At 46.5% G+C, this 21,277-nt stretch overlaps 1 protein-coding gene across 1 annotated transcript in view; it reads left to right on the top strand.

The window, feature by feature from the left end:
- The window catches only part of MEX3A (mex-3 RNA binding family member A), a 34,848-nt gene extending 23,843 nt beyond the window's left edge, over window positions 1–11,005 (top strand). Inside the window, exon 2 of the mRNA XM_089664497.1 lies at window positions 8,799–11,005. Within this exon, the coding sequence (XP_089520623.1) occupies window positions 8,799–9,874 (1,076 nt within the window). The 3' untranslated portion in view covers window positions 9,875–11,005. The remainder of the gene's footprint in view (window positions 1–8,798) is intronic.
- The last annotated feature ends 10,272 nt before the right edge of the window (window positions 11,006–21,277 follow it).

Here is a 21,277-nt window from a genome sequence, read left to right as displayed (position 1 = left end):
GAGGAGGCTACTTCTCCGTCGACCATCGGCGTGAGGAGGCTACTTCTCCGTCGACCATCGGCGTGAGGAGGCTACTTCTCCGTCGACCATCGGCGTGAGGAGGCTACTTCTCCGTCGACCGTCGGCGTGAGGAGGCTACTTCTCCGTCGACCGTCGGCGTGAGGAGGCTACTTCTCCGTCGACCGTCGGCGTGAGGAGGCTACTTCTCCGTCGACCGTCGGCGTGAGGAGGCTACTTCTCCGTCGACCGTCGGCGTGAGGAGGCTACTTCTCCGTCGACCGTCGGCGTGAGGAGGCTACTTCTCCGTCGACCGTCGGCGTGAGGAGGCTACTTCTCCGTCGACCGTCGGCGTGAGGAGGCTACTTCTCCGTCGACCGTCGGCGTGAGGAGGCTACTTCTCCGTCGACCGTCGGCGTGAGGAGGCTACTTCTCCGTCGACCGTCGGCGTGAGGAGGCTACTTCTCCGTCGACCGTCGGCGTGAGGAGGCTACTTCTCCGTCGACCGTCGGCGTGAGGAGGCTACTTCTCCGTCGACCGTCGGCGTGAGGAGGCTACTTCTCCGTCGACCGTCGGCGTGAGGAGGCTACTTCTCCGTCGACCGTCGGCGTGAGGAGGCTACTTCTCCGTCGACCGTCGGCGTGAGGAGGCTACTTCTCCGTCGACCGTCGGCGTGAGGAGGCTACTTCTCCGTCGACCGTCGGCGTGAGGAGGCTACTTCTCCGTCGACCGTCGGCGTGAGGAGGCTACTTCTCCGTCGACCGTCGGCGTGAGGAGGCTACTTCTCCGTCGGCGTGAGGAGGCTACTTCTCCGTCGGCGTGAGGAGGCTACTTCTCCGTCGGCGTGAGGAGGCTACTTCTCCGTCGGCGTGAGGAGGCTACTTCTCCGTCGGCGTGAGGAGGCTACTTCTCCGTCGGCGTGAGGAGGCTACTTCTCCGTCGGCGTGAGGAGGCTACTTCTCCGTCGGCGTGAGGAGGCTACTTCTCCGTCGGCGTGAGGAGGCTACTTCTCCGTCGGCGTGAGGAGGCTACTTCTCCGTCGGCGTGAGGAGGCTACTTCTCTATGGGCCCCCTCACGTCGGGCGCCTCTTTCTGGCTATTATAGTTGGTTTATTATCATTACTGCAAATAATTTGGTCTCACTTCACTGTCTTAGGTGTCAAATATGCAAAGTACTCCACATTCCTTATTCTTTTTATCATCCACAACTTGAGGTTCACACTAATGTCCCATGAGCTGTAGACCTAATAGGTGTTCCCCAAGAACTGAAGGGTTCTTCACTGCTAAACCGGTTGAGAGAAGCTGATCTGCAGCATAATCCAACAGGAAACCTAGAAGACCGAAGGATATCCAGAGGATGAACAGCATTACAGATATTAGGGGGATATCAAGGAGATTAGAAATCTGTAATTTGTGACCAGAACGGCCTAAGTTTTCAAGGCCAACCCTCTTGAGGAAATCCCCCATGTTCTCTATGATGGCACTTTCAGATGATGGTTCTTCTTCCCCGTTCGGTAGAACCTCACAACCGTATAGTAAGTGAGGTGAAAGCTACTCATTTCGTCTATGAACATTTCTATAGGTGAGAGAGGGTACCTTTGTCCCATACCAGCCTCCGCTCCTCAAGCCTCCTTTCTTTGGTATGGAGTAATTCGTGAGTTTTTTTTTTTTTTTTTTTCTCTTGAATAATCAGGTTGTGTCTGTAATTGTAACCTCCTCACCAACCTGGATGTGAGCTGCATGTCGAAGCTGCAGGTGTCTACTGTATAGAACCGTGCGTGCGGGAGACGTTAACTGGAAACCGCCGCTCGCCTTAGCCGACCCTAGTATGGATGTGTACGTGTGAATTCCTCAGTCATTGCCCCTCTTCGAGCCATGCCCCCTAACATGTTTCACACCCGCCGCCTATGAGCTATGAGTAAGCCTCCTGGTGGGTGGGGCGAAACATGTCGGGGGTAGGCTTGAGGAGCAGTGTTGACTGGGGCTTTCACATGTCCACTTCCATACTAGGGTCGGCTGCAGCGAGCAGCGGTTTCAAGCTAAAATGTTCGTAGCTCTGTGTGAGGTTGTGTTTTTTTTTTTGTTTTTTTTTTGTTTTTTTTTTTGCGGGGGGGGGGGGAGGGTTCCTTCCGCTGGTATCCCTGTTATCCTGAGTGCCAATGTGGCTCTACACCTCGGCCTGGAGCGGCACCACCAAGTACTTATGGTCTTGTGACTGTGGGAGATGGTATTGATCCTGCAATGCGCTAGATTTATCTTCCATCTAAATTTCTATATAATCCTTTGTGGCCTAATTCAGCAGGCTTCTCCTAGTGGAGCAGAAGCAGGGTTCCTGCTAAGCTGTGAGGTGCGGTAAGGCTGCAGCGGGCTCAGGATGGGCCCTTACATGATATGTCTTGTGCTCAACAGCTTTCTAATGCTAGCCATAGGCAGCCAGGCGTCTCGAGACAAAATCAATGCATTCCTCTGCTCATGCTGTACAGAGCGGATGGAGGAATCTCCAATGCCGGCTTGGCACCTGCGACTGTTTGAATACCCAAACAGTGACTGCATCTCCATAGGATACAGTCACGGCTTGGTCAGTCATTCTCCACCCAGCTCAGTTGTTGATTTTTACATCGACTTAAAGTGGTTGTAAACACTTACTGTATGAAGTGACTGGTAATGCGCAGAGATTAATTCAATCCTCCTATAGATAAGTTGTACCTGTTTATCTTCAGTCCTCCTGGGTCTCTACTGCCTTCTAAAATGCACAGATCAAGGGTTTTTTCTCAGCTCCAGAAGCCAGGGGGTGAAGATCTGATTTCACACGCTGCACAGCATAGGGAAGGCGCTGAGTGTAATCTGAGACCTGAGTGGAGATAGAGGATGCGCCCCACTCGACACACAACTGAGGCTGTCAGACACCACCTGTGTGCTGAGGCAGGGCCATCTCCCGGGACCCCATGATGTCACGATAACCTGTCGAGAGGCTGAAATCGCACTCTGTGCTTTGATTTGAGGCTAGTACACACTATAGAGGGATGTGCTTTTGTTCTTCTTCTTTTTTTTTTTTTTTTTTTTTTTTTTTATTTCAAAGTTTACACCCGCTTTAAAGTGGACCTTCGCCCATATTTTTAACTTAATCTGATCCTAATGCCAAACTGCAGTACAAATAATAAATTGATATTCTCAATATTTTATTTATTGGCGATTAGGTCATTAGGCGATTCCCGTGGACTTCTGGGATATCGGCGTCCGATATCCCGGGAGAGCCCCGCTGGGATATCGGCGTCCGATATCCCGGGAGAGCCCCGCTGGGATATCGGCGTCCGATATCCCGGGAGAGCCCCGCTGGGATATCGGCGTCCGATATCCCGGGAGAGCCCCGCTGGGATATCGGCGTCCGATATCCCGGGAGAGCCCCGCTGGGATATCGGACGCCGGTATCATTTTCACGGGCCAGTAACCAGGAAAGGACTAGAATTACAATATTGAAGCCAAATATTCATAGCAAGTACAGCGATTTGTAAGGATCACGGGGATGTATTCATTGAAATTTTGAGTAAGAGACTGGAGCTCCTCTTTAAGTTGGGCCAGGTGGTGCTTGAAGGACCACCCACGGTTCGTATTTCAGTGGATTCAGCAGGAATTCGAGCCGTCTATGGCCATCTTACGGGCTTGTTCACACCAACAGACACTTTTTTTTTTTTTTTTTTTTTTTTTTTTTTTTTTTTTTTTTGTCTTGAACTTTATTGAAATGTCAATTCATTTGGTTCTAGTTGGGCAAACTTGGCCAATACATCCAGTGTGGACGGGCCCAGATTCCTTTCGACACGTACAAGCTTTTAAATGTATTGCATCCTTTTGGAAATTTTTCTTTTTGCTTGTGGAACTGTCAACACGTGGGATCCCCCCGCAGACAGCTACCAGCGGCAACGTTTGAACTTTTCCAGCTTGGCGCAATGGGCACTTGAACCTTTGAAGACCCCATATTATTATTATTATACAGGATTTATGGCGCCAACAGTTTGCTCGGCACTTTACAATATAACGGGAGACAATACATCAACAATACAGTTCAATACAAGAGGATTAGGAAGGCCCTGATCCTGGGAGCTTACAATCTAGGAGGGAGCGGCTGGTGGTACAAAAGGTAGTAACTGTGGGGGATGGACTGGTTGGAAGAGTAGAAGATTCCATTATTAGCTGAGAGCAGGATAGGCTTCCCTGAAGAGATCGGTTTTCAGAGATCGCCTAAAAGTGAGCAGGGTAGGCGATAGTCTGATAAATTGGGGTAGAGAGTTCCAGAGGATGGGGGAAGCTCTGGAGGAGACCTGGAGAGGAGCATGGGAGGAGGAAACCTATTGGAGCTTATTGATTCCACGTGTTGGGCTCCATTGGTCCCCTAGGCATGGTCTAGGCCCTGTTTTGCGACCGGTCACACCAACAAAGTGAGGCAGGCAGCATTTTATCAACGCGCGTGTAAGGTTCAAGGAAGGCAACGAGTGAATTTTTTTTCTCTTAAAAGCTCGCTCTGCGCCGCAATGCCGCGACGCACACGTAAAGCCATCAGAGTGCTCCGTCTCCTGCCATCGCATCTCGTGTGAACATTCCCTAAGGTACGCAGCATAGCGCGGGTAGCTTCAGATCGCCAGTAGGGACTACCCCCACCCCACTGAGGGAGCAAATACCAAAAGTAATAAAAACAACAAAAACACCAAAGGAATGTCGCCTAAATTTTGACGGTTGAACGCTCGCCCTGTATTGCTATTCTGGGACCAGCCTGCCCTATTTTTAGAAGTGGCCGGGGGTCGGTTTTTAAAATTAGCGGTTAAAGTGGGGAATAATTTGGGGGAGGGGGGCCATTTTCTCAGACGACGAGCGGTTGCGGCAATTAGTCGCGGTCCTGTTTACTCCCGCGTCAAACCGACACGCGTTCGGCTGTCTAATTATTTTGTGAGCTTATGAATGCAGCGTTTGAGAGGGCGAGTTTATGAGCCTGATTTTATGAGGGTACAAGGACAAGCCATCAGCCCCCCCCCTCTATTTTTCCCCTCGACTCTATTAACAGTTAAGGGGGGGGGATTGTGACCACCCTTACAATAAAAACCTCGAGGCTTTTAGTAGGCTATTAAAGCAGACTTCATTTCCTAGAGCGCGGAGACCCTCGTGAGACGGCCAACAATAGGGGTTTTGTTTGCTCTGCGAGAGACCTAGGCTGGGTTCTGGGTAAGGGGAGGGGGTGATAGGAGATTAATAGCACCCCCATGGGCCAGCTCCTCCTCTACACCTTTTTGTTAACCATTTTCCTTCCAGGTAGGGGACACACAAAAAAAAAAGAGCTTTATGATGGGGGGGGGGGGGGGGGGAGTGGCCCGAGTCAGATCTGGTCTCAAGCCTTTAAAATGGCCTGTAATTGCGCCCGTTCCTGAAGAGGGGATTGTTCTTTTCATATTTGATCAAAAGGTTGTATTGCTTTTGTTTTGTTTTTTTTATTTTTTTGGACAAGTGCTGGCAAGCAGCAGCTAGCATTGTTGTCTATGTAAAGCCCTAGAACTCTAACTCCACACAATTCTCAATTTTGGTCGGTACCGGTGAGTCCGAAATCTTTCCAGTATGTTTTGGTGGGCATTAGGAATACACTCCTTTTACAATGATGAGATTTCCCTCGTAGTTTGAGTCTCTGCCCCTCCCACAATGGGGAGATTTCCCTGGGTAGTTTCTCTGCCCCTCGCACTATGGCGAGATTTCCCCCGGTAGTTTGTGTCTCTGCTCCTCCCACTATAGGGAGATTTCCCTCGGTAGTTTGTCTCTGCCCCTCCCACAGTGGCGAGATTTCCCTGTAGTAGGTTTCTGCCCCTCCCACTATGGGAAGATTTCCCTGTCGCAGTTTTCTGCCCCTCCCACTATGGGAAGATTTCCCTGTCGCAGTTTTCTGCCCCTCCCACTATGGGAAGTGTTCCCTGTCGCAGTTTTCTGCCCCTCCCACATGGGAAGATTTCCCTGCAGTAGTTTTCTGTCCCTCCATATCCACTCTCCCCGGTGCGGGCCCACTATTGTGTCGGCTCTCCCCGGTGCGGGCCCACTATTGTGTCGGCTCTCCCCGGTGCGGGCCCACTATTGTGTCGGCTCTCCCCGGTGCGGGCCCACTATTGTGTCGGCTCTCCCCGGTGCGGGCCCACTATTGTGTCGGCTCTCCCCGCTGCGGGCCCACTATTGTGTGGGCTCTCCCCGCTGCGGGCCCACTATTGTGTGGGCTCTCCCCGCTGCGGGCCCACTATTGTGTGGGCTCTCCCCGCTGCGGGCCCACTATTGTGTGGGCTCTCCCCGCTGCGGGCCCACTATTGTGTGGGCTCTCCCCGCTGCGGGCCCACTATTGTGTGGGCTCTCCCCGCTGCGGGCCCACTATTGTGTGGGCTCTCCCCGCTGCGGGCCCACTATTGTGTGGGCTCTCCCCGCTGCGGGCCCACTATTGTGTGGGCTCTCCCCGCTGCGGGCCCACTATTGTGTGGGCTCTCCCCGCTGCGGGCCCACTATTGTGTGGGCTCTCCCCGCTGCGGGCCCACTATTGTGTGGGCTCTCCCCGCTGCGGGCCCACTATTGTGTGGGCTCTCCCCGCTGCGGGCCCACTATTGTGTCGGCTCTCCCCGCTGCGGGCCCACTTGGGTCTGAGCTGTCGGCTCTCTCCAAATTTTTTTTTTTTTTTTTTTTTTTTTTAAACTTGTGTAAAAAAAAAAAAGACTCTGGCAGCAAAAGGGATAAAGGATAAGCTGGACACGCCCCTTTTCCTGAGGAGCAGCCAATCGATGTTCATCACACTGCAAGGTCTCTCCTCCCTGCTAGTCCCCGAGTGCAGTGCTGGAGGCAGGCGGAGGGGGGAGGAGGTAAACCGCGCAATGTTTAAAATATTACACGTTTATAAAACTCCCATTTTGTTTTTAAAAGCTCCGACATTCCTAATCACCTCTGATTTACATACTTTTTTTTTTCTTATCTGGACACGTAGATTGGGTCCTTGATTTTAGTCCCTGGACAAGTAGTTTTTTTTTTCAAAAATTTCCGTGCCTCTGCTGTATGTAGCTTACTAAAAATATCACAGCCTTAAAACGCCTCTCCCGATCCCTCCGCCCTAATGCAGGCAGTTGGAGGAGTTGTGCCAATATGAAGATTCCTTGAAGGGTGGATGTCCATGTGGGGGGAGAGTGGGGCCTTCCTAGGCAGGCTAGGTATCACCCACATGTGATGCTGAGCCGTCATGATTGAAAGAACTGAAAACCATTGAATGAAAGGGGCGGGTCCAGAGACAGTCCAGAGGGGGAGGAGATCACTAGATGAGGCTTGACATCAGAGTAAGCCGTTTCAGTCTGAGAGGAGCCAGTACACACAGAGGGAGGATTTTAGAGAAAAAATTTGGGGGGCATTTAGATACACTTTACGGCTAGTTATGCAAAATGAGGTGTCTCACCAATAATGATAGATGGTGGGACATTTTCTGTTCCTCGTTCACGTTGCTGGTGTTCTACGGCGTCGTTCTTATCAACTTGGTTCCTGATGAAGCCCCACGTGGTCCGAGATCCATGTGGCTCTCTGAAACCTCGGGTATCCTGATAATCCATTTGGCGCCTGATGAAATCCCACATATCCTGAGCACTGCCCTCCTGATGAAGCCACGGGTGTCCCAAGATCCATGCGGGTGCTGATGAAGCCTCACATCTCTTGAGAGCCACGCCTCATTGAGCCCCATCTGTCCCGAGATATTTGTGGCTCTTGAAGCTCCATATGTGCTGAGAGCTGCTCCTGATGAAGCCCAGGTGGTCTGATATCCATGTGGCTCCTGATGAAACCCGGGTGTCCCAAGAGCTGTGCTGCTCCTGATGAAGCCCCCCCCCGTGTCCCAATAGCTGTCCTGATGAAGCCCCCCTCCCCGTTTCCCCAGATCTCTTCTGATGAATCTAGCCGTACTGATGAAGCACCAGGTGTCCCAAGAGCTGCCGTGGTTTAAAATTGAAGCCTGGGCATGGAGAGGGAGACATACCTACGCCGGTGCTCTGTGCTGACCAAACCTACACCGGTGCTCTGTGCTGACCATACCTACACTGGTGCTCTATGCTGACCAAACCTACACCGGTGCTCTATGCTGACCATACCTACACCGGTGCTCTGTGCTGACCATACCTACACCGGTGCTCTGTGCTGACCATACCTACACCGGTGCTCTGTGCTGACCATACCTACACCGGTGCTCTGTGCTGACCGTACCTCCCCCGGTGCTCTACGCTGACCCGTACCTCCCCCGGTGCTCTACGCTGACCCGTACCTCCCCCGGTGCTCTACGCTGACCCGTACCTCCCCCGGTGCTCTACGCTGACCCGTACCTCCCCCGGTGCTCTACGCTGACCCGTACCTCCCCCGGTGCTCTACGCTGACCCGTACCTCCCCCGGTGCTCTACGCTGACCCGTACCTCCCCCGGTGCTCTACGCTGACCCGTACCTCCCCCGGTGCTCTACGCTAGTCAGACAGGCATGTGCTGGTGAAGAACTTGTTGACAGAAGGAGAGTGTTGACTTCATAAGTGTGCTGCTGCTTTTTATAACTAGTTAGGCTTAGCCTGGAATTCTACTTTAGGTTTCATTCAGGCCACGTAACCTTCCATCTTCATGCTCGGTTGAAATGTGGCTCCTGAATCAATTTTTGTAATTATGAATCTGCCGTTATGGGAGTTTGTTGTTGGTGTTGAGCGTCATATTTGTGTAGCTTTATGACTTGTGATTCTGTTCTAATTGTTTGTTTTTTTCTTTTTTTTTTCTCTCAATGTCCAGGCTGCAAAATCAAGGCATTGAGGGCCAAAACCAATACATACATCAAGACGCCCGTCCGGGGAGAAGAACCAGTGTTCATGGTGACTGGACGGCGAGAGGATGTGGCCATGGCAAGACGCGAGATCATTTCCGCGGCAGAACATTTCTCTATGATCAGAGCTTCCCGTAACAAAGCCGGCACTGCGTTCGGCAGCGCCCCGACCCTCCCCGGTCAAGTGACTATCCGAGTGCGAGTCCCGTACAGAGTGGTGGGTTTGGTGGTGGGACCCAAGGGCGCTACTATTAAACGGATCCAGCAGCAGACCAACACCTACATCATCACGCCAAGCCGCGACCGAGACCCCGTGTTCGAGATCACCGGGGCTCCGGGAAATGTGGAACGCGCTCGGGAGGAGATAGAAACGCACATTGCGGTACGCACCGGAAAAATCCTCGAGTACAACAACGAGAATGACTTTCTCTCCAGCAGCCCGGACTCCGGCATGGAAAACCGATACCCGGAAAGCTGGAGGGTTCACGGCACGGCAGCCGGATGCAAGCCTCTCTCGACTTTCCGGCAGAACAGCCTCGGCTGCATCGGCGACTGCCCGGCGGAACCAGTTTACGAGACGCCAAGGCTCAACGATCAAAACGAATTCAACTACGGATACCTGTTCCCCAACTACAAGCAAGAGGTGTACTACGGCGTGGCCGAAACCGGAGGTCCTATGTGGGGCGGTCAGGAGAACAACAGCTCCACGCCAAGCATTTTCACTAAGCAACAGCGTTCCGGGAGTAGCGGTACAATCCAGACCAACTCTACGCAGCGGTCTCCGGAATCTGGCCTTACTAGCTTGCCGAGGAGGAGCCAAGGGGAAGCTCTTCAAGGCTTCACCAAGATCAACGCCACTCGGACCTCCGTTTCGGGAAGCCGGGAGTGCATGGTCTGCTTCGAAAGCGAGGTCACAGCTGCACTTGTTCCCTGCGGACACAACCTCTTCTGCATGGAATGCGCCGTCCGCATCTGCGAGCGGAACGAACCCGAATGCCCCGTTTGCCATGCATCTGCCACTCAGGCTATCAGAATATTTTCTTAAGAGACGCAGGGAATGGGACTGTGGGTGGGAAAAAAAAAAATGGGTGCAAGGGTGCAGGACTTTTGTGGTGCATAGAGGTCAACAACCGATATTTAAAACTTCATCGAAAATTCTTACCGCCAATTTAACTATCAGGAACCTTTTCGATGAGAATGTGGACAACATGTTTACTGGTCAATGAAGGGGGTCACCCTTCCCAAAAATCACCGCTGTTTTTTCTGGGGAGCTCGTGCCCAAAAAAAATCCGTCAATACCAGATGTACTTTTTTCTTTTTCTTTTTTTCTTTTTTTTTTTTCTTTTTTTAAATTTTTTTTTGACAGGAGAACATTGGATAAAAGCAGGTTTTTCCATCAGATGACATATTTTAGTTGTGGATAAAAATAAAAAAGATGTTGAGCGGATAATAAGAACAGAGTTGATTAAAGAGGAACAAAAAATTTTTTTGATGCAGTCCAAACCTTTGAACGTCCCTCCTATTCTGTTGCTGGATGTTGGGACAGACGGGGGCGCTGTTCTCGCGAAGAAAGGGACCACGTGTACCTAAAGCCTGATCTCTACAACATCTAGAGTTTCGTCAGTTCAGCGGTCGCGTTTTTTCTCCCGCGTGTGCTGTTCTCATTCTCCTCTTCAGAATTAAAAGCGGGCAGCTTTTAGCAGAAGGGCTAAATCGAGGATTATTTGGACGAAGCGTTTTACGGGCACTCAGGGGTACTTTTTTTAGCCAGGTCGAAAAATTAAAAAAAAATAATATTTTAGGCATTTGCAGGGCCCCTCCTCCTGCGCCCAACAATGCCTTTCTGCCTGGCTACAGGAATCTGTTTTATCATTATTTTTTTATTTTTTTTTTTTTAACTAGCAAAAAAAAAATACAAAAAAAAAAAACTGTACGTATCAAACTCTGGGAACCTGCAACATTGAGGACACAACACTTACCTCACGCTCAACAAAAATGCAGCTTAATCTACCGTTTGTAATCTTAACTGTCATTTGCTGATTTTTTTATTATTTTTTTTTCAGTTTTTAATTTTTATTTTCAGTTGAAAAAATAAAATATGCCGGGATTCAATTTTAAGCACCACAAAAAAAATTACGACGAAAAACAAAAACCACACAACTATCAGGACTTATGCATGGAGGTCTTGCTTTTTTCTTTTTGTAGGAAAATGAAATGAAAAGACATACGGGGGGGGGGCAGGGGGGGGAACGTTACTGATTTTTGCTGTGCACTGAATTCGAGGCACCAAAAACGGCGGTCCTCTTTTATCTCAGACAACTGCCGCTGAACCTGCCAGGTGTCTATGGCCATCTGAACAAGCAAAAGCAGTTTTCTTTTTTGTTTTTTTAAGCAGGAGAGCACTGAGATGATGGAACGGAGGAACACTTCCAATTGTGTCCACGGGACGTTTTTTTTTTTTTTTTCCTCCTGAATGCAAAGAATAATAAAAAAAATTATAACAAAGTTATTTTCTTCCTTATAACTGGACAAGACAGAACATTTTAATGATAATGCAGATACGTTGGACCAAAGTTTCACGTGCTGGAAAAAAAAAAAAAATTGTTTTAGATTGTGCCATGTGTTCAAACTCCAGCCTTTGATGTGTTAGGGTCTCCTACTGCTCTTCGGATCAAATTTTAACGGGACGACAGTCAAACCAGAGAGGGTTGCGATACAAAAGACTGCACCCCGTCGTATTGCTCATCTCATCCAATATTTTTTTTTTTTTTTTTTATTTCTCTCAGCCCTACCCAGTTAGATCAGGGTTGGTTTAATCCAAAATTTGGTGCTTCCTGGATGATGCCATCCCCTTTTTTATATATTTTTTTTTTTTTTCCATTGGTACAACACTAGATCATGGCATTTTCTCAAAGTTTCAAAACTCGTGTTCTATGAACTCTAAAATACCATTTTTTTTAATTTTTTTTTTTTTTTTGGGTATCTGAGGATTCCAAAAAAATGTCCTTGTGCCATCATCCAGTGGTGGTGTGTTCCATTTCAACCCTTCCCTGGTCAAAGGAGGACCTGTTCTTCTTTTATTACACATTGGCGGGCCTCCTTTCAAACCGCACCTGTGAAAAAAACGCTTCCCATTAGAATCGCTCTACTTTGCATCTGATGCATCCGAATGTGGGGGGGGGGCAAGGGATGTGCAGCTTCCCCATTCCCCAAGGAAGAAAAAAAAACAATTACCGATATTCTTTAACATGGATTTTTATGGGAAAACAAAGTTCACCCAAATATTTCAAAAAAGAAAAAAGTATACTTTCGACATTTTTTTATATATATAATTTTAATGTATGGTTTTAAATGTATGTAGCACTCTTTATAGCTTATTACGGATTAGCAGTATTTTTTGTTGTTTTTTTTTTTTAATTTAAATCAAATGTAGCAATTTTACTTTTTATGATGAAAAATTACAAAAGGGACCTAATGGAAATAATATTTCAGGTCAGTCTCGGTGGGAACTGCTCAGTCAGGTCTCGTAGGACAGGATAGGCTCGAGATGGGACTGTTTTTTTTATGACTGCATGAGTCTACATTGTCAAAGAGTTTGGTTGAATTTTTATTTAATTCCGCTCTCAAAGCTTCTAAGGTCTTTTTTTTTTTATTTAAAAAAAAAAAAGAAAAAGAGACAAAAAAAAAAAAAAAAAACCTTCGGTGGGAATGTATTTACTGCACTGAAGGGTTTAACAGTTAACTACCAGTCTTACAAGTTGTAAAGCTCGCTTACTCGTTCATAACCAACTACAACACCTCCAGGGTTGGTCAACCTTTTACGTTCTTGCATACTCCTTCCAATGGTTGTTACATTTCATGAGAAAAGCACTTTTTTTTTGGATAAATTTGGTTCCATGGAGATATTGGAGGAAGTTTGTGAGATAGTCCAGCGGCTTCCCTCACCTGGGCCGTTCTCTCTCTAGACTGCGGTGGTAGACCCCTTCATGGATGGTCTCCTTCCATCAACATCGTTGGATTGGTGAGGAGATGACTCTGTAGACCTGTCTTGACCATTCCCTATACATGCCTTGAGTTTTTTGGGGGGTTTTCGGGAGAAAAGGTTCCTGTTGTTTGGTATGTGATGGAACCGGCTATTTCTTCCAGCTCCAAGGCAGTTGAACCTTCTCTGAGTCGCTGGCCAACCACGAGAGGGATTTTGAGTTGACTGATGGCTAACCCTCTCAGAAGATTTTCGCGGTGCTGTACGTTTTTTTTTGGTCTCACGGTTGGTTTGAGGTGACCTTTTTTATTTCTTTATTGAAACACGGGTTGTTGAGAAAGTCATGAAGGGTTTTGGCGCTAACCACATTCTACTACGGCTGATCTCTTCCACGAAGAGTAATCGGGTTGAGTTGAGGGTGAAGGTGCAGCTGATGTAGACCTGGATAGAAACAAGGACCATCTACCAGCCTATTCATTGGTTAGAGTAAACCGAAAGAGCTGAATCGTATCAACGAGCCTCGTGATCACCATTCTAAATGAGATGCATTCTCGGTGATTTCGCCGATCTCTGATTTGGATAGGCTACATCCTCGGTGATGTCACCAGTCTCTAGTGATTGGAATAGTCGGCATTCTTAGTGATGTCATTGGTCTCTGATGATTGGATAGGCTGCATTCCTAATTATGTGACTGCTCTCTAGTGAATGGATAGGCTGGGTTCTCAGTGATGTCACCAGCCTCTAATAATCGGATAGGCTACATCCTTGGTGATGTCACCACTCCCTAGTGAATGGATAGGTTGCATTCTCAGTGATGTCACCAGCCTCTAATAATTGGATAGGCTACATTCTCAATGTCACCAGCCTCTAATAATTGGATAGGCTACATACTCGGTGATGTCACCACTCTCTAGTGAATGGATAGGCTGCATTCTCAGTGATCTCACCAGTCTCTAACATTTGCATAGGCTTCATCCTCGATAATGTCACCAGCCTCTAATAATTGGATAGGTTACATCATTGGTGATGTCATCAGTCTAGTGAATAGGCTGCGTTCTCAGTGATGTCACCAGCCTCTAATAATTGGATAGGCTACATCCTTGGTGATGCCACCAGTCTCTAATAATTGGATAGGCTACATGCTCGGTGATGCCACCAGCCTCTAATAATTGGATAGGCTACATGCTCGGTGATGCCACCAGCCTCTAATAATTGGATAGGCTACATCCTTGGTGATGCCACCAGTCTCTAATAATTGGATAGGCTACATCCTTGGTGATGTCACCAGCCTCTATAATTGGATAGGCTACATCCTTGGTGATGCCACCAGTCTCTAATAATTGGATAGGCTACATGCTCGGTGATGCCACCAGTCTCTAATAATTGGATAGGCTGCATCCTCAGTGGTGTCACCAGTCTCTAATAATTGGATAGGCTGCATCCCCGGTGATGTCACCAGTCTCTAGTGAAGGGATAGCCTGCGTACTCAGTGATGTCACCAGCCTCTAATAATTGGATAGGCTACATCCTTGGTGATGTCACCAGCCTCTAATAATTGGATAGGCTACATCCTTGGTGATGCCACCAGTCTCTAATAATTGGATAGGCTACATGCTCGGTGATGCCACCAGTCTCTAATAATTGGATAGGCTGCATCCTCAGTGGTGTCACCAGTCTCTAATAATTGGATAGGCTGCATCCCCGTGATGTCACCAGTCTCTAGTGAAGGGATAGCCTGCGTACTCAGTGATGTCACCAGCCGGATAGGCTACAGCCTTAGTGATATCACTGGTCCCCAATAGATAAGTAACAACCTCGGTGACGTCACTGGTCTCTAGGAAATGTATAGACCACGTTCTCGGTGATGTTTCCCGTAAACGGATAGCTGCATTTTGAGTGATCTCAAGAGCCTGAACAGCTAGACTGCATTATGGGCGATGTGACCGTCCTGTAGTAAATGGTTAGGCCGTATTACGAGTGACACCACCGGCCTAGAGTGAATGGTTAGGCTTTGTTCTCAGAGATTCATTCGGTTCCTAGTGGATGGATAAACTACATATCGCCTGTATCCAGTGAATAGACCACATCCTCAGTGATGTCACCAATATCCACTCAGTTGATCGGTTGCATCCTCCACAATCTCCTAAGTATCTGTCGAATTGATAGTCTGCCTTCCAATCGATGTCTCCGGGGTCTGGTGAAGAGCCAGGCTGCATTTTCACTTTTCTCGGTGGTATTACCGATCTTTGGTGAATGGATAGGCTTTCTTTCTTGGTGGTATCACCGATCTTTGGTGAACGGATAGGCTGCCTTTCTTGCTATCACCGATCTTTGGTGAACGGATCGGCTGCCTTTTTCGGTGGTATCACTGATCTTTGGTGAACGGCTGGCTGCCTTTTTTGGTATCACCGACCTTTGATGAATGGATCGGCTGCCTTTTCTCAATGGTATCATCGACCTTTGAACGGATGGGCTGCCTTTCTTGGTATCACGATCTTTTGTGAATGGATAGGCTGCCTTTTCTCGGTGGTATCACCAACCCTTGGTGAACGGATCGGCTGCCTTTTCATGGCTTTCTCAACAACCACGTAGGCAATTGGTTACCGATTTAATGCCGAGTGTGAATCAAATGAACCGACACGGCCCGAAGCTTGACTGAAATTTTTGAAAGACATGTAGGGGTCTACCACCCGCATGCCAGTTGACACTCAAAGTGCCGTACCTCCTTGCCTGGATCGACCTTCTCAGATTATCGTTTGTTTTTTTTGGTATATGGTGCTTCACAGACGAAGGTTATGTATCCCGTATCAGTCAGCCCAAAGCTTTCTCCTTTTCTAAAGTGCACTACAAACATGACAATTAGGACCTGGGTGATGCGGGTTACATCACTTTTCGAGCAACTGCCTCTTTTTTTTTTTTTTTTTTTTTTGTGTGAATGGCGCTTTGTTGTGTCAAAACATTTCAGGATTGTCTTTTTACATGTGAATTCAGTTGTGGTTTTTTTTTGTTTTTTTTATTTCTTTAAAACCTACGGCACTTCAGATCGGCATGGTTCCCCTACAAAAAGGGGAATCTGTACTGGCATTACGTAGAGATTTATGGTAAAGGGTAGAAGCTTCCCTCCCATGACCGATAGGATTGTGGATACTCAACTCATTGAGAGAATACTGTATAACTATACTAATATGTACAAGAGGGGCGTGGCTTGGAAGGAAAGGTTTGGGGATGGACCCAAAAAACTATGTACAAGACGGGTCGTGGCTTGGAAAGAAAGGTTCAGGGAGTGACCCAAAAAACTATATGTACAAGATGGGTTGGAAAGGGGTTCGGGGATGGAGCTAAAAACCTATGTACAAGATGAGGCGTGGGTTGGAAAGAGGTTCGGGGATGGACCCAAAAAACTATATGTACAAGATGGGTCGGGGCTTGGAAGGAAAGGTTGGGGGACCTGACCCCACCAGAGTTTGTGGTGTCATCAGGAAGTCACCAGAAAAGTGGGGTAAGGTTTCCCTGTGAATCCTATTTTAGGAATGCACATTTGAGAAGATGGCTCATTGTGGGGCAGAACTTCATAAGTCAAGGGCCCCCCCCTGGTGATGCTTTTGTCTCCTGACCAAGGTTGCATCTCAGACCGGGCCTTCAAAAAAAGTCTCTGCTACTTCAATAGAGGCGCTAAAAACATAAAATTGGAGTAGACTTCTCCTTAGACCTCTTTGGTCACATGGAGCTGGAGGCGTAGGGTTATGGAAAGGTTTTGCCCAAAAGGTATATTCCACTTACTGAACTAAGCTAACAAAAAAAAATGGCTTCCTCAAGGATTATGGTGACACCGCAGATGATTTGTGTGGACCATGATTTGTGTGGACCAATCGGAGATGAATGTTAATCAGTCGAATGCTAGTTATCAAATCATTGCAGAACCTAGAAGGCAGCATTTAAGGAGCCAGGAACCATTTGTTTGCAAAGGTACTGAAGACGTGGCCACCGTTTTTAAAACGTTTTAAGGCACTTTGGCTACCAGATTCAGACCTTGTTTATGGAATCCGTCCAGTCCTGGTGCCACCCCCTGTGAAGTTAATGGTTGGTTGGGAGACCTTTTGTGTTACGGGAATCCCCTTTTAAAATAGAGGGGGAAAAACTGATGGGATTTAGGATGGAGAGGGGGAGATATTACCATGAACCCCAAACCTAGAACAGAGAGGGAGATATCACTAGGAACCCCGACCAAGGTTGGAGAGGGGAACATGTCCCTATAAACCCCGACCAAGGGTGAATGGTGGAAGATATCACCATGAACCCCAAACCTTGGATGGACTGGGAAGATATCACTATGAACCCCAACCAATGATGGAGAGGGGAAGATATCATGTACCACAACCTAGGGTGGAGAGGGGAAGATATCGCCATGTACCTCAACCTAGGGTGCAGACTGGAAGATATCACCTCAAACCCCAACCTAGGGTGGAGAGGGGGAGATCACCGTGAAACCAACCTAGGGTGGAGAGGGGAAGATGTCCCCATGTACCACAACCTAGGATGGAGAAGGGAACATCCCCATAAACCCCAACCTAAGGTGGAGAGGGGACGATATCACCATGTACCTCAACCTAGGGTAGAGGCTGGAAGATATCACCTCGAACCCCAACCTAGGATGGAGAGGGGAAGATATCACCATGTACCTCAACCTAGGGTAGAGACTGGAAGATATCACCTCGAACCCCAACCTAGGATGGAGAGGGGAAGATATCACCATGTACCTCAACCTAGGGTAGAGACTGGAAGATATCACCTTAAACCCCAACGTAGGGTGGAGAGGGGGAGATCACCGTGAAACCAACCTAGGATAGAAAGGGGAAGATGTCCCCATGAAACCAACCTACGATGGAGAGGGGAAGATATCACCTCGAACCCCAACCTAGGGTGAAGAGGGGAAGATATCACCTCAAACCCCAACGTAGGGTGGAGAGGGGAAGATATCACCTCGAACCCCAACCTAGGATGGAGAAGGGAAGATATCACCTCGAACCCCAACCTAGGATGGAGAGGGGAAGATATCACCATGTACCTCAACCTAGGGTGGAGAGGGGAAGATATCACTTCAAACCCCAACGTAGGGTGGAGAGGGGGAGACAACCGTGAAACCAACCTAGGATGGAAAGGGGAAGATGTCCCCATGAAACCAACCTACGATGGAGAGGGAAGATATCACCTCGAACCTCAACCTAGGATGGAGAAGGGAAGATATCACCTCGAACCGCAACCTAGGGTGGAGAAGGGAAGATATCACCTCGAACCCCAACCTAGGGTGGAGAGGGGAAGATACCACCTCGAACCCCAACCTAGGGTGGAGAGGGGAATATACCACCTCGAACCCCAACCTAGGGTGGAGAGGGGAATATACCACCTCGAACCCCAACCTAGGGTGGAGAGGGGAATATACCACCTCGAACCCCAACCTAGGGTGGAGAGGGGAAGATACCACCTCGAACCCCAACCTAGGGTGGAGAGGGGAAGATACCACCTCGAACCCCAACCTAGGGTGGAGAGGGGAAGATATCACCTCGAACCCCAACCTAGGGTGGAGAGAAGAAAAAGCGATCTCCTTAAAACTCAACCTCTGCTGGTGCTCCATGATCTAGGGCTCCTGACAGAGTATGTGGTCAGTAAACACTTGGTGGGGGGGGGGGGGGGGGGGGGTCAGCTCTGCATCATTGGGGAGATTTTTTTTTTTTTTTCCAGTTCTAGAGGGAATGAGGGTCCAATTCCCAAGAATGGCGTTCCGTGTTCACCTAGCATTGAAGCACATCTCATCTTTGCTTTCCGATCCAAGTTTTTAGCCATCTCCATTCAAGAATGTAATACCTTGCTGGACTTAACAGTTATAGACACTTAAAAAAAAAATAGAGAGATATAAAACAATATACATAAAAACGCAAAAAACTATACTGTGATGTGGTCATCAAAAAATTATATAGATAAATGTTTTATTCTACACAAAGACCAAATTTTGTTTATATTTAAGGAAGCAGTATAAAGATAGTTTTAATTTGCCCCGAGACGAAAAAAAAGCTATTAAAAAAAAAAATATTTTTTTTTTTTTTTTCGAAGGAGAGTTTTTTTTTTTTTTTTTTTTAATTTAAGATTCTATTTCTGACCCACGAGGAGGCCGTGACTGTTAATAAGTCTGTAACTATTTCATTTGTAATCAAAAAGGAAAATTAAAAAAAAAAAAAATTAAAAAGTAGAGGCAAAAAAATAAATAAATAAATGACACTGCTTGAAAAAAAAAAAAAAATTAGATCATTTCTTTATAATTTAATAATCTATTTTAATAAATGCATTTATTACGTGTAAAGGTAAGCAGGACACATGCTCTGAAGAAAAAAAAAAAATACTTTTTATTGGGTAATTTATTAAAATAAAGGATTTTATTTTATGATAAAGTAATCCTTAAGCTTTCGAAAAACATAGATATGTAGACAGAAAAGAAAAAAAGACTGAAACTTTTTGTAGCCAGATTTTAAAGTTAAGTATTTCTTTTTTAAAAAAAAAAAAAAATTAAAGTAAATGTTTTTTTTGTTTTTTTTTTCCGTGTGCCGAACATTTTTGCTGTTGATGGAGATTTAGCTATAAATGCCTTGTCTAGTGAGTATTCACATCATTGTGTTTTAGAGTATTGAACATTTTAATGCCTTTTATGCCTAAAAAATTTAAAAGCTTCCCACAATGGTTTTTGAATTCCTTTTTTTTTTTTTTTTTTTTTTTTTTTCGTAAAGGAGTTCACCGATCGCTGCAAATCAAGTGGGTCCCTGGCCCTTCCAACCATTTTAGACCCACCAGCGTCAGAAAAAAAAATATTCAAAAAAAAAAAAGGGGCTTTATTACACCTCGTGCTGTTTTAGTGATGTAAATGCAATATTTTGTAGCTGGGGATTTTAGAAGCTTTTCAAGTGTCTTAGATAGCTCATCGTACGCTTCATTTTTGGGTAGTCCAGCAAAAAAAAAAATTTTTGTTGCTTTAACGATTCTAAAATGCCACAATTTCTGTATTGTTTGGGGGGTTATTTTTATCTCTTTGTCATAATTTAATATTACCGACCAGTTTTTGTGTTGAGGGGGAAATCGCCGCACGTTTCGTAAGTAGATGCAAATTTAAAAAAAAAAAATTTTAATTTTTTTTTTTGTTTTTTTTCCTATCTGACTTGACTGCAAAGTGTTTTGAGGATGGTAAAGGGCTGGAATGTCACAAAAGATCCTAACAGATCAAACATTTTCTTTCCTGCTGGGTACAGACACTCACAACTGTTTTTTTTGTTTTTTGTTTTCTTTTTTTTGTTTTGTTTTTTTTTTAAGATCTAATTTTCCCTCCTGGAGCCATCACCCCTTTTTTTTTTCCTTTAATTCCTATTTAGCAGTTCCTCAGAAGCCAGCACCCCCTTTTTTTCTATTTTCCCTTCCTGAAGCCAGCACCCCAATTTTTAATTCCTGTTTAGCAGTTTCTTTTAAGCCAGCACCCCCTTTTTTTTTCTATTTTTCCCCTCCAGCCAGCGCCCCATTTTTTTTTTTTTTATTCCTGTTTAGCAGTTCCTCTGAAGCCAGCACCCCCTTTTTTTTTTTTTTTTTTTTTTTTTCTATTTTCCCTCCTGAAGACAGCACCCCAATTTTTTTTCCTTTTTTTTTTTTTTATTCCTGTTTAGCAGTTCCTTTGAAGCCAGCGCCCCAATTTGTTTTCCTTTTTTTTTTTTTTTTAATTCCTGTTTAGCAGTTCCTCTGAAGCCAGAACCATTTTTTTTTCTATTTTTCCCTCCTGGAGCCAGCGCCCCAATTTTTTTCCTTTTTTTAATTCCTGTTTAGCAGTTCCTTTTGAAGCCAGCACCCTTTTTTTTTTTTTTTTTTTTTTTTTTTTTATATTTTTCCCCTCAAGCCAGTGCCCCAATTTTTTTTCCTGTTCAGCAGTTCCTCTGAAGCCAGCACCCCTTTTTTTTTTTTTTTTTTTTTTTTTTTGGTTTGTTTTCCCTCCAGAAGGCAGCGCCCCAATTTGTTTTTCCTTTTTTTTAATTCCTGTTTATCAGTTTGTTTTTTTTTTTAAGCCAGCACCCCTTTTTTTTGCTTCTTTTTTCCCCAAGGACAGCGCCCCATTTTTTTCCCCCTTTTTTAAATTCCTGTTTAGCAGTTCCTTTTGGAGCCAGCGCCCCTTTTTTTTTTTCCCTGTTTTTCCCCTCCTGAAGCCAGCGCCCCAATTTTTTCTTTTTTTAATTCCTGTTTAGCAGCTTTTTAAGCCAGCACCCCTTTTTTTTTTTTTCCTACTTCCCTTTTTTTTAATGTTCTAGCTGTCCCTCTGAAGCCAGCGCCCCAATATTTTTTTTTTTTTTTTAATCCGATCTAAATTTCTCCAAGACACAACAGATGGCGGGATGGCCATGTGCAATGGGAAAGGCCAGAATCCTACCAGATGCCATCTTTCGA

Source organism: Staurois parvus, unplaced genomic scaffold (genome assembly GCF_062004578.1).
Source record: "Staurois parvus isolate SC_StPar_1 unplaced genomic scaffold, SC_StPar_1.0 ptg001923l, whole genome shotgun sequence".
NCBI classification, from domain to species: domain Eukaryota; kingdom Metazoa; phylum Chordata; class Amphibia; order Anura; family Ranidae; genus Staurois; species Staurois parvus.
Note: the sequence above shows the minus strand (reverse complement) of the source record. Positions and strands in the feature narration are given on the sequence as shown.